The sequence below is a fragment of the Coregonus lavaretus genome, assembly GCF_964263955.1.
Source record: "Coregonus lavaretus genome assembly, chromosome: 22".
NCBI lineage: Eukaryota > Metazoa > Chordata > Actinopteri > Salmoniformes > Salmonidae > Coregonus > Coregonus lavaretus.
Window position 1 is genome coordinate 22111148 of NC_140009.1, and position 13407 is coordinate 22124554.

General features: G+C 43.2%; 1 protein-coding gene across 3 annotated transcripts in view; it reads left to right on the plus strand.

Annotated features, from left to right (window-relative positions):
• Window positions 1–235: 235 nt before the first annotated feature.
• atp13a2 (ATPase cation transporting 13A2) overlaps window positions 236–13407 on the plus strand; it is a 38796-nt gene continuing 25624 nt past the window's right edge. Inside the window, exons 1-4 of one of the 3 annotated variants that reach the window (XM_084186974.1) lie at window positions 236–343; window positions 12722–12807; window positions 13075–13242; window positions 13336–13394. In XM_084186974.1, coding sequence (XP_084043100.1) covers window positions 331–343; window positions 12722–12807; window positions 13075–13242; window positions 13336–13394 — 326 coding nt within the window. In that variant the 5' untranslated portion in view covers window positions 236–330. Of the gene's footprint in view, window positions 344–11235; window positions 11301–11559; window positions 11679–12721; window positions 12808–13074; window positions 13243–13335; window positions 13395–13407 lie in introns of those variants that run through there. The other 2 variants (XM_084186972.1, XM_084186973.1) reach the window with 2 other exon arrangements.

Consider the following 13407-nt stretch of genomic DNA (forward strand, 5'->3'; position numbering starts at 1 on the left):
TGTGGCAACGCCCCGAAAATATCTCCCCTGTCATTTTCAGATTATATACAGTAGGCTTAATTATCAAAATAAACAAAACCAAACCCCATTGCATTCTACCCTTATTTATTTCTTAACTTCTGTGTTGTTGAATAAACTATTTCTGTTTTATTATTGTCAAACTTTTCATGGGCTTCCTTTGAAATGCGTTTGGGTGTCACATGACGGGATGGAGAGGCAAAACTGAAGATAACGGTTAGCTCTCTAGTATCGGTTACTTGTTGTGCTGGTCAAAGACCTCATGCAACTAATTATGGTATCAATTACAAAATTATCGTGATTAAAGGAAGGATGGACACGCTTGGTGAGTTTTGCATTATGGCAGTAACGCCCCCCTTTTCCAATCCTGCTTTGGGGAATGAACATTGTAGCTAACGTTAATGTAGGTAGCTAGCTTGCGGATTAAACTCAACGATTTATGTTGGAGTTGAGCGGCACCTAGCGTGGGCGGACTGAAGTGCAGACGTCACATAAAATTCAGTTTTTATCATTAACTACAGATTTCAGCACCTAAAGAATAGCCCGTAATTACACAGGACATTGCTCTGTGTAATTGCGGGCTATTCTCTGGGTGCTGAAATCAGACGTTTTTGATAAAAACTGAATTTTATGTGACGTCAGAGCTCAGCCCACACTAGTCGTCACTCCAACATAAATCGTTGCGTTGAGTCGGCTAGTAGCTAGCAAGCTCTTGCATTTCTGGCTCCAGCAAATATCTTCTCATGCTATAGACCAGGGTTCTTCAATTCCGGTCCTGGAGGGCCGAAACACCTCTGTTTTTCATCCTCTCCTTCTAATCAGGGGCTAATTCAGACCTGGGACACCAGGACCGGAATTGAAGAACCCTGCTATAGACTCTGTGAGATATACTAGATGAGACAGGATGTGGACTGGTGTCAGAAAGGATGGTGTGTTACCGCCACCAACAGCACAGGTGGTGAAATTACATTTAGAATTAGAAGCTAGGTACTAGCTAGATAGTGTGTGCTAGCTAGCTAAAGTAGTGACATTTGCTAGCTAGCTAGTGACGTCTGCTAGCTAGCTAGTGGCGTTTACTAGCTAGCGTGTACTAACTAGCCTAGCTGGTGTGTACTAGCTAGCTGCAAAAGCAACAGTGGTTAACATAACGCCCTGGACCAGAGCTAGTGCACTGACTAGAGCTAGTGCCTAGCACACTGACACCACAGAGTTTCTAAACCTAGAGGCACAACATCACGATACTTCCGGGAACGCTTGCGAAACCGACCAGTCCGGCGTTTGGGGTTTGATAAGTCAATGAGAGAAGTGAAAAAATCTTCCTTAGCTGTTAATTTTCTCGAAATCTAAAGGGACAACCAAAATTCGAGCCAATGTCTTAAGTAGTTGAACATAGTATCACTCCAACCTTGTGAAAGTGAAAAACTGACACATTTACATTTTCATCAAAAACAACTTTATATCGAAAGAGTTCCTTTGATTTGACAGCCTGCACATGAGCAGTTCGGTGCGAGATGACCGTTGGACCAGATTATGTGTTTCTATCCATGAGCTTAGCTAGCCAACATCGCCATGACATCGCCTACAAGTGTGATTGGGTGGTCCTCTGTGGCTCAATGTGGTCCTCTGTAGCTCAATTGGTAGAGCATGGCGCTTGTAACGCCAGGGTAGTGGGTTCGATCCCCGGGACCACCCATACGTAAAAATGTATGCACACATGCCTGTAAGTCGCTTTGTATAAAAGCGTCTGCTAAATGGCATATTATTATTATTATTATTATTATTATTATTATTATTAAGCAGTTTTAGCCTATCTATATCTTCATACTGTACTGTCTTTGCTGACACCCTGGAACAAAGTTACTGATTCACGCGATACATGAGACCGACAAACATCTAGAGGTTGCACACGTACATACCATTTGAGATGCAAAAATACCATCTGAAATGCACGCGCGTGCGCTTTAAGGTTCACAGACCACACGGCGTCGGCACCCATAATCTGCAGCTGGATGCTTCTCTGCAGTATTTGTATTGGAAAACACTGGTGTTTAGCTACAAACTAATCCAACATTTTGCTTTTGGGAAACGTGCAAAGTCAGCGTTAACCAGTTGTAGCAACAGTAGCTGAACCGTTTATTGTGAACGACAACACAGTTGTAGCTCGCTAGCTGACACTACAGCAGGCTGTTTACCTCTGTGTTGTCTAGCTATGGGAGTTGCCTGCTTAAAACCCTTTCTGACAGCTCACCTGTCAAGACACTATCAGTTTTATAATAAATAATTAATTATTTATGAATAGGGGTTTGGCTCAACAAAATGGAGTTATTAGGATTTTTTTAAGCTGCAAGCACAAATAAATATTTCCCTCATAATGAAATGATCATGGGACCGGAGAATGGCCACGGAGGAGCTGGCTGCCGTTTTACGGGCTCCTAACCAATTGTGCTATTGTGTGTGTTTTTTCGCGCTATTTGTAACTTATTTTGTACATAATGTTTCTGCCACCGTGTCTTATGACCAAAAAGAGCTTCTGGATATCAGGACACCCGACAAGGCCCAAATTCCCGTCATTTGCATGAGAAAGAGACAGAGATATCGGGGACGTAGGTTGGGGTGCCTTGTTAGGATCCGACGGCGAGTGCGTAATCTGCCTCTACCGTCAGTCCTACTAGCCAATGTACAATAATTAGATGTCAAAATAGATGAACTAAGATCATGGATATCCTACCAACGGGACAAACTGTAATATCTTATGTTTCACCGAGTCGTGGCTGAACGACGACATGGATAACATACAGCTGGCGGGATATAAGCTGCATCGGCAAGATAGAACAGCTGCCTCCGGTAAGACAAGGGGTGGCGGTCTGTGTATATTTTAAACAACAGCTGGTGCACAAAATCTAATATTAAGGAAGTCTCTAGGTTTTGCTCGCCTGAGGTAGAGTATCTTATGATAAGCTGTAGACCACACTATTTACCAAGAGAGTTTTCATCTATATTTTTCTATTTACCACTACAAACTGATGCTGGCACTAAGACCGCACTCAATGAGCTATATAAGGCCATAAGCAAACAGGAAGAAAAACTCTAGACCACCTTTACTCCACACACAGAGACGCATACAAAGCTCTCCATCGCCCTCAATTTGGCAAATCTGACCATAACTCAACCCTTCAGATTCCTGCTTACAAGCAAAAACTAAAGCAGGAAACACCAGTGACTCGGTCAATAAAGAAGTGGTCAGATGATGCAGATGCTAAGCTACAGAACTGTTTTGCTAGCACAGACTGGAATATGTTCCGGGATTCTTCCGATGGCATTGAGGAGTACACCACATCAGTCACTGGCTTCATCAATAAGTGCATCGATGACGTCGTCCCCACAGTGACTGTACGTACATACCCCAACCAGAAGCCAGGCAACATCCGCACTGAGCTAAAGGGTAGAGCTTCCGCTTTCAAGGAGCGGGACTCTAACCCGGACGCTTATAAGAAATCCCGCTATGCCCTCCGACGAACCATCAAACAGACAAAGCATCAATACAGGAATAAGATTGAATCGTACTACACCGGCTCTGAAGCTCGACGGATGTGGCAGGGCTTGCAAACTATTACAGACTACAAAGGGAAGCCCAGCCGCGAGCTGCCCAGTGACACGAGCCTACCAGATGACCTAAATTACTTCTATGCTCGCTTCGAGGCAAGCAACACTGAAGCATGCTCTCCATAGCCGATGTGAGTAAGACCTTTAAACAGGTCAACATTCACAAGGCTGCAGGGCCAGACGGATTACCAGGACATGTACTCTGAGCATGCGCTGACCAACTGGCAAGTGTCTTCACTGACATTTTCAACCTGTCCCTGACTGAGTCTGTAATACCAACATGTTTCAAGCAGACCACCATAGTCCCTGTGCCCAAGAACACTAAGGTAACCTGCCTAAATGACTACCGACCCGTAGCACTCACGTCTGTAGCCATGAAGTGCTTTGAAAGGCTGGTCATGGCTCACATCAACACCATTATCACAGAAACCCTAGACCCATTCCAATTTGCATACCGCCCCAACAGATCCACATTTGCAATCTCTATTGCACTCCACACTGCCCTTTCCCACCTGGACAAAAGGAACACCTACGTCAGAATGCTATTCATTGACTATAGCTCAGCGTTCAACACCATAGTGCCCTCAAAGCTCATCACTAAGCTAAGGACCCTGGGACTAAACACCTCCCTCTGCAACTGGATCCTGGACTTCCTGACAGGCCGCCCCCAGGTGGTAAGGGTAGGTAACAACACATCTGCCACGCTGATCCTCAACACAGGGGCCCCTCAAGGGTGCTTGCTCAGTCCCCTCCTGTACTCCCTGTTCAACCATGACTGCATGGCCAGGCACGACTCCAACATCATCATTAAGTTTGCCAACAACGATGAGACAGCCTATAGGGAGGAGGTCAGAGACCTGACCGTGTAGTGCCAGGATAACAACCTCTCGCTCAATGTGATCAAGACAAAGGAGATGATTGTGGACTACAGGAAAAAGAAGAGGACAAAGCACGCCCCCATTCTCATCGACAGGGCTGTAGTGGAGCAGGTTGAGAGCTTCACCAACAAACTATCATGGTCCAAACACACCAAGACAGTCGTGAAGAGGGCATGACAAAGCCTATTCCCCCTCAGGAGACTGAAAAGATTTGGCATGGGTCCTCAGATCCTCAAAAAGTTATACAGCTGCACCATCGAGAGCATCCTGACTGGTTGCAATACTGCCTGGTACGGCAACTGCTCGGGCCTCCGACCGCAAGGCACTGCAGAGGGTAGTGCGTACGGCCCAGTACATCACTGGGGCCAAGCTTCCTGCCATTCAGGACCTCTATACCAGGCGGTGTCAGAGGAATGCCCTACAAATTGTCAAAGACTCTAGCCACCCTAGTCATATACTGTTCTCTCTGCTACCGCACGGCAAGCGGTACCGGAGCGCCAAGTCTAGGTCCAAAAGGCTTCTTAACAGCTTCTACCCCCAAGCCATAAGACTCCTGAACATCAAATCAAATGGCTACCCGGACTATTTGCATTATCCCCCCCACACACCCTCTTTTACGCTGCTGCTACTCTCTGTTTATTAGCTATGCATTGTCACTTTAACTCTACCTACATGTACATATTACCTCAATTACATCGACTAACCTGTGCCCTCGCACATTGACTCTGTACCGGTACCCCCTGTATATAGCCTCGCTACTGTTATTTTACTGCTGCTATTTAATTATTTTTTTATTTATCTTTTTTTTACTTAACACTTATTTTTCTTAAAACAGCATTGTTGGTTAAGGGCTTGTAAGTAAGCATTCCACTGTAAGGTCTACACATTTTGTATTCAGCGCATGTGACAAATAACATTTAATTTGATTTTGATTTGACATGGTTACAACAGCACAAGCTGAAGTTGCTAACATGTGACAACTCCAGCCATGCCTCTCCAGTAAGGGTTGAATCATGATCTAGTCCTGATTCCTTGATCCCTCCCAGTGTAGCGATTGTGGGAACAGCCTGTGCCATTTAGCCTAAGCCTGGGCCTCTTGGCAGAGGTAGTAGCACGCTCACATGCAGGGAAGCTACTGACTAACACTTTGCCGTGTCTCTGTGTGGCAATCAATATTTGTTTGCTTTTGACCTAAGGCACATGCACAAGACGAAAGTACATGCACGCGATGCATAATAACCATAGTCTTGCAGGTGTTCACATGATTTTGCGCAGGTGATCGAAATTTCAACGGCAGTACCGGCGCTCTAAAAAGTTGGGTAAATAATACTTAATAATACCTGTGGATATTTTGTCTAAAATTTCTGCACATAGAGTAAGTTCAAATGTAATTTTATTCAATATTCTGGCTGTAAGGAAACAAGAATTGGTGTCACGGTCTGATTTATTAGGCAACTGATCTGCATGCTTTGCCTAAAGGAAAAGTGGACTGGACTGCCTTTTTCATGATCTCCAACGAGAGAAGCGGCTTTGGGTCAATCCCTAAAGGCAAGGCGTTGCACAGATGTGCAGATCATTAGGCTAATGAGTACTCTAGGGTATTTGTTTGGAATGCAAGGTGATAGATCAGTGAGCACTTTGCTCAGGCCGATCGAATGTACAGATGAGGCATAACTGAGGCACAGATTACCCTCCCCCAATCCTAGTCTTATAACCATTTTCCCCAGTGAATGTAAGTTCCAAATGTCCTGACTCTCAGCTGACATTGCAAGGCCACTTGTCAGCAGGTCCAACTCCCCCACATACAGGTCTGGGAAGAATGTGTAGGGCAGGGATCATCAACTATATTGAACAAAAATATAAACGCAACATGTAAAGTGTTGGTCCCATGTTTCATGAGTTGAAATAAAAGATCACAGAAATGTTCCATATGCACAAAATGCTTATTTCTCTAAAGTTTTGTGCACAAATTAGTTTACATCCCTGTTAGTGAGCATTTCTCCTTTGCCAAGATACTCCATACACCTGACAGGTGTGGCATACCAAAAAGCTGATTAAACAGCATGATCATTACACAGGTGCACCTTGTGCTGGGGACAATAAAAGGTCACTCTAAAATGTGCAGATTTGTCACACAACACAATGCCACAGATGTCTCAACCTCCAGTTGCGTACCCCCTCTAGCACCAGGGTCAGCGCACTCTCAAATGTAGTTTTTTGCCATCATCGTAAGCCTGCCACAAACACATTATACGATACATTTATTAAACATAAGAATGAGTGTGAGTTTTTGTCACAACCCAGCTCGTGGGAAGTGACAAAGAGCTCTTATAGGACCAGGGCACAAATAATAATATAATAATAATAATCATCATCATCATCATCATCAATAATTTTGCTCTTTATTTAGCCATCTTACATATAAAACCTTATGTGTTCAACAAAACTTGTGAATAACTTACCACAGGTTAATGAGAAGGGTGTGCTTGAAAGGATGCACATAATTCTGCAATGTTGGGTTGTATTGGAGAGAGTCTCAGTCTTAAATCATTTCCCACACACAGTCTGTGCCTGTATTTAGTTTTCATGCTAGCGAGGGCCGAGAATCCAGTCTCACATAGGTACGTGGTTGCAAAGGGCATCAGTGTCTTAACAGTGCGATTTGCCAAGGCAGAATACTCTGAGCGCAGCCCTATCCAGAAATCTGGCAGTGGCTTCTGATTAAATTAAATTTTCACAGAACCGCTTGTTGCAATTTCGATGAGGCTCTCTGGTTCAGATATCGGTAAGTGGACTGGAGGCAGGGCATGAAAGGGATAACGAATCTAGTTGTTTGTGTCGTCCGTTTCGGGAAAGTACCTGCGTAATTGCGCACCAAGCTCACTCAGGTGCTTCGCTATATCACATTTGACATTGTCCGTAAGCTTGAGTTAATTTGCGCACAAAAAATAATACAATGATGGAAAGACCTGTGTGTTGTCCTTGTTAATGCAGACAGAGAAGAGCTCCAACTTCTTAATCATAGCCTCAATTTTGTCCCACACATTGAATACAGTTACGGAGAGTGCCTGTAATCCTAGATTCAGATCATTCAGGCGAGAAAAAACATCACCCAAATAGGCCAGTCGTGTGAGAAACTTGTCATCATGCAAGCGGTCAGACAAGTGAAAATTATGGTCAGTAAAGAAAACTTTAAGCTTGTCTCTCAATTCCAAAAAACGTGTCAATACTTTGCCCCTTGATAACCAGCACACTTCTGTATGTTGTAAAAGCGTAACATGGTCACTGCCTATGTCATTGCGTAATGCAGAAAATACACAAGAGTTCAGGGGCCTTGCTTTAACAAAGTAAACGGTTTTCACTGTAGTGTCCAAAACATCTTTCAAGCTGTCTGGCATTCCCTTGGCAGCAAGAGCCTCTCTGTGGATGCTGCAGTGTACCCAAGTGGCGTCGGGAGCAACTGCTTGCACGTGCGTTACCACTCCACTATGTCTCCATGTCATGGCTTTTGCGCCATCAGTACAGATACCAACACAGCTTGACCACCAAAGTCCATTTGATGTCACAAAGCACAAACTGTCAGAAACCGTCTCAGGAAAGCTCATCTGCGTGCTCGTCGTCCTCACCAGGGTCTTGACCTGACTGCAGTTCGGTGTCATAAGCAACTTCAGTGGTCAAATTCTCACCTTCGATGGCCACTGGCAGACTGGAGAAGTGCGTTCTTCACGGATGAATCCTGGTTTGAACTGTACCAGGCAGATGGCAGTATGGCGTCGTGTGGGCGAGCGGTTTGCTGATGTCAACGTTGTGAACATGGTGGGGTTATGGTATGGGCAGGCATAAGCTACGGACAACGAACACAATTGCATTTTATTGATGGTAATTTGAATGCACTGTGATGAGATCCTGAGGCCCATTGTCATGCCATTCATCCGCCGCCATCACCTCATGTTTTGCAAAGATCTGTACACAATTCCTGGAAGCTGAGTGTTCCAGTTCCCACCAATATCCAGCAACTTCGCACAACTATTGAAGAGGAGTGGGACAACATTCCACAGGCCACAATCAGCCGCCTGATCAACTCTATGCGAAGGAGATGTGTCGCGCTGCATGAGGCAAATGGTGGTCACACCAGATATTGACAGGTTTTCTGATCCATGCCCCTAGCTTTAAAAAAATAAAAAGGAAATGTGACCAATAGATGCATATCTGTATTCCTAGTTATGTGAAATCCATAGATTAAGGCCTAATTAATTTATTTCAATTGACTGATATCCTTATATAACTGTAACTCAGTAAAATCTTTAAAATTGTTGCATGTTGCGTTTTTTATATATTTTTTCTTAAGCAGATGGTCGGGGTGCCGGAACATAATTAAAAAATAATTTGTAGACTGCAAATTGACCGCAAGAATCCCAATCAGATAAAATATTTGACTACAGCATAATCATTTCAAACCTTGCTTATACAATCATGTCTCTCTGTTATGCATGGGAATACTTGGGAACAGATTTCCATAATTAAAATCACTTGGAGCAGATTTCCAGGTGTTTTTAAAGTATGTTATGTCCAACAATGAAAATTCAACAACGACAAAAACTTGGGGGGGCCAAATAAAACCACCCTTGGCAGTTGGGGAACCCTGGTGTCCGGCCTAGTCTTATGCAACAGCAAGGAGCATTTTTTTCTCTTGCCCTGGATTTACGAGTTCCTGGGTGTGGGAGATGGGCATGATGTCCGATTAACATTTGCTGAGGGCTTTCCAAACGGAGGAATGACTGGTTTTGCCTCTCAGTACTAGTAGGTCTCGTGAGCTCAGATTTCTGCCCTGTGCTGTCACTTTTAGCACTGTCATTTCCTGTGTCTTCAACTGGAAATGAACATGTTAGGTTTTACTGAAGAAGTGGAACTTAGGGGCATTCATTATGAGCTACTTATGAGGCTAAGGTATATTTTTAGTGTGAACATTTTATTCAAGAGAAGATAAGCAAAGGTAAGATAAAATATAAATAAACAACACAATCAAACTTTTAATTTGTTCACTCAATGGTGTGGAGGAAGAGGATTATGTTAACATTGACCTAGATGACACACACTATAATAAACTTACCAGAATAGTCTAGTTCATCTTTGCGTTAGCCCTGAAACTAGGCAGCATGATCCAGATGTTTAGGATTCTTGTGCTATGTCAATTGAATAGTTACTTGAAGCCAGGAGAACCCTAGTTTAGGCTAGGAACCTCCCTCCTACACAGCAGTTAACTGACTACAGTAGTACTTATACTCTTCACTCCCTGTTTAGCATAAATACTACACTCACAAAAAAACAAAAACCATTATAATAATTATTACTACCATACTCCACTATTTAAATCTATTTATTCCTACTTCAGGCCAACAGCCTGAAGGGATGGGACACCACCACTTAACACACCCTGTAACTCTTCTGATGTCAAGTCTTGCACACCCAAATACCTCTGCAGCTGCCACCACAACCTCTATTTTCTGCGACTTATGTTCCACCCCTGCAGTACAGTTGATAACAATTGCTATAAATGCCAAAAATCCAATCTTACTGAAACATATATCACTTGTTAGTTTATCCCTCTGTACTGGTACATCTCTACTACTCACACCATTCCTCTCAGGATCCCTCCCCCTTGACCCATCTTCCTCTACTTTCTTCACTGCCTCAGCATATGACAACTTCTGCACTACTCTAACCCTGGAAACCTCAACCTGCCTCTCTCGCACCGGACATTTCGGATCCCCAGCCCCATGGGCTCCCCTACAATTAACACATACAACTACTTTCCCCAATGCTACACATTCCTTTGTCTCGTGCCCTTCTGCACACTTCTCACACCTAGGAACCTCCCTTCTACACACTGCTGCCACATGCCCATACGCTTGACACCTGTAACAACGTAATGTATTCGGCACAAAAGCTCGTACCGGATAACTTATATATCCTAACATCACTTTGTCGGGCAAAACTCAAAAGAACAGACTATGACTCTTCTGTTTCTCCACTCACGCCACCCTGTCTGCGTTGCACCAAACGACGAGCATCACAAACACCGGGAATCTTCCCCTTCAGTTGGTCAGCTTTCACATTTACCGCTACCCCAGTAATCACGCCTTTCAATGGCACCCTTTTCTTGAGAGCAAAACAGTTCACATTTCTTTCCCCCATTCGTTTAACATGGAGCGCCTGCTCCCTCTGACCAGCAGAAACACAAACAATTATCACTAGACCACTTCTGGTTACCCTCACCGATTTCACAGCACCCAACTCTGTTTTCACCCATCCTGAAACCACAAATTGATCAGCCAAAAGGCAAGGGTCCACTTTTTCCAAAAACTTCACTCCTACTGTCACAGACTCATCTTTATACTGACCCTCGGTACAAACCTCACTCTGTTTACACTTTCTACCATTCTTCATTAACAAACCATCTCCCCTTTTCCCACCATTTTTAACTGAATCAAGTTCACCCTCTTCCTCCCTCTCTCTCTTAGACCTCCTCTACCTCTCTTTTTACCTCCATTCGTCCTCCGTATTCCAAGTATAACTCTCCTTATGATAGTACTGCACTTCTCCTGACAGACATCTAGTTCTTGCCTTGTCTAGGGACCACATTTCTCCTCCTACTCTTCCAATTTCCCCAACGTCCAATAGGATACATTGTATTGATTTCTTCATTATGTAGACCCTCAAACACTGAAGTCAGACATGTTTGTTTTCATGTGACGCACATCAATATGGCCCAATCAATCCATCGTCCAACAGGATACATTTGTAAGAATGTTTTTATTATAACTTTAGCCTAAACAATGCATGCATTTATTATGACTGCTTATTCACATATGTACAGCATGTCCAATTAATTGCAAGTTTAATGCATTGGTACAATTTAGATTAGGCTAGGAAAACATTCAACATTCTTTGGTTTGTATTTCAAATGAACAAGGGAAATACAGTATGTGTAGGCCTACATGTTATTATTAGTGGGTAGGCCATTATGAATGGTAGCGGAACTAGAGAAGCGGAACTGGACAGACAAGCATTGCTACGTAGACAGGTAAACACAGGTGCGCCTTTTGACACGCGACGCAAAATAGCATTGTCAACCACTCTAATCACAGTTTCGGAAATACTTATGACCAGATAATAAAGGTAAGTACTACTTTTGTTGATATTTCAAATAAATAGAAAGCCAACATCTGTGATGATATTTATATCGTAACTAAAACAGGTTACTAATACGTGTGTATACCCGGAAGCCAAAATAGCTTCAACGTTACCAAAATGTTTGTTAATAAATTATTTATTTTGATAGGTTATTCGAGTCGATAAAATTAGTTTTATCTCACCTCGACCGCACTTATGGTGATCTATTCAGAAGGGTCTCGGTTTCATCGTTTATTGGTCGTAGCTGCTAAAGTGAGAGAGAGGGGTTGTCTTTCCAAGGGAATAATATATCTGTTGTCGGATTACTTTTTTATGGTGTATAAACTGGTAATGATAATATCTAGGCTAGTGTTGGCTTATCAAATATCATATTTTCGCGGTGTATAGACCTTAACATTGTGCAGGCAAGCAGTTAGCCTATAATTAGTGAAATATATATACTGCTACTTTAACTGTATAGTTTATTAACCGAATATTTGTCCCAAAAAAATGTCAAATGTTCTATAACCTGAATAAGTATTTTAACCCCTTGGTCTTCCTTGTTTTATTACAGAAGCTTTATCTTGGAAAATGGATGAGAGATTGTTAACTTGTAGAACCAAAGAGAGAAACACTACTGAATTTGAAACTAGGCATGGAACACCCTCATATTTATTTCAGTATCTAGGCCACATCAATCATATGCCCACCCGGGTCAATTAATGTGTAAATGAATGATTACACGATATATGAGGATTTTTCTATTAATTAATTAAATTTACATTCACTTACTTGAGCCGATTGAATAAAAAATGGAATGGACCCCAACACTGATTCCCAATTGGTTCATTCATTCATACTGCTTAGTGTAATACATTTGCCTTTTTTTCATGTGAGCTGTGTGTGCCATCGGTGACTTTTACAGCTAATGTGTGCCCTGTTAATGTTAACATAATGGGTGTGTACATGCAGCGCAGTGTTATGTTGTGTTTTCAGTGGCATCACTGTGTTGACTGTGTCTGTTGACTAACCTCAAGCCTGTTCCACAGGGAGTCCGGCAGAGGAGGAGCCACCGGGAGGGCTCTGCTCCCCTAGTCCAAAGAGAGAACCCCACCGCAAACCTGAAACACACATGGTAGGAGCCTTTAGCTCATCAATTAAACAGCAGTTAACTGACTACAGTAGTACCTATATTCTTCGCTCCCTGTTTAGCATAAAGCTACTAGTACAACCCACACCAATAAATCAGACTATTTTTTTTATATTTCATTTGGTGCTGCAAGCTGAACAATGGGTTCCATTTCAACTTGTCTGCCATGCAAAATGACACCTGGAAATCATCAATGTACTGCTTTTGAATGAATGATATCTACTCCGATTGCTCTCTCTGTCTGTGTGTCAGGATGTCCAGGGGTTCAGATGGGTGCGCTGGCGTGTCTGGCTGTGTCACATTGGGTCCGTGTTGTCTCTGGGTCTGCTGCTGGTGCTGTTTCGCTGGCGCCCTCGTCTAGGGGTCCTCGCTCGCTGCAACTCCTGTCCACTGGCCTACGCCAATATTCTGCTTTTGAGGGTAATGTCATTATCATAATTCATGATTCAGTGTTTTTGGGTAGTTTGAGAAGCAGCACTTGGGTTAATGGTTTTGTTCTTGATCTTCTCTCAGGACAGTTTCGGCCAGCAGTATGTCGTGGAGGTCCTCACAGAAGAGCTGGAGGAGGGCAGGTTAGATACACGT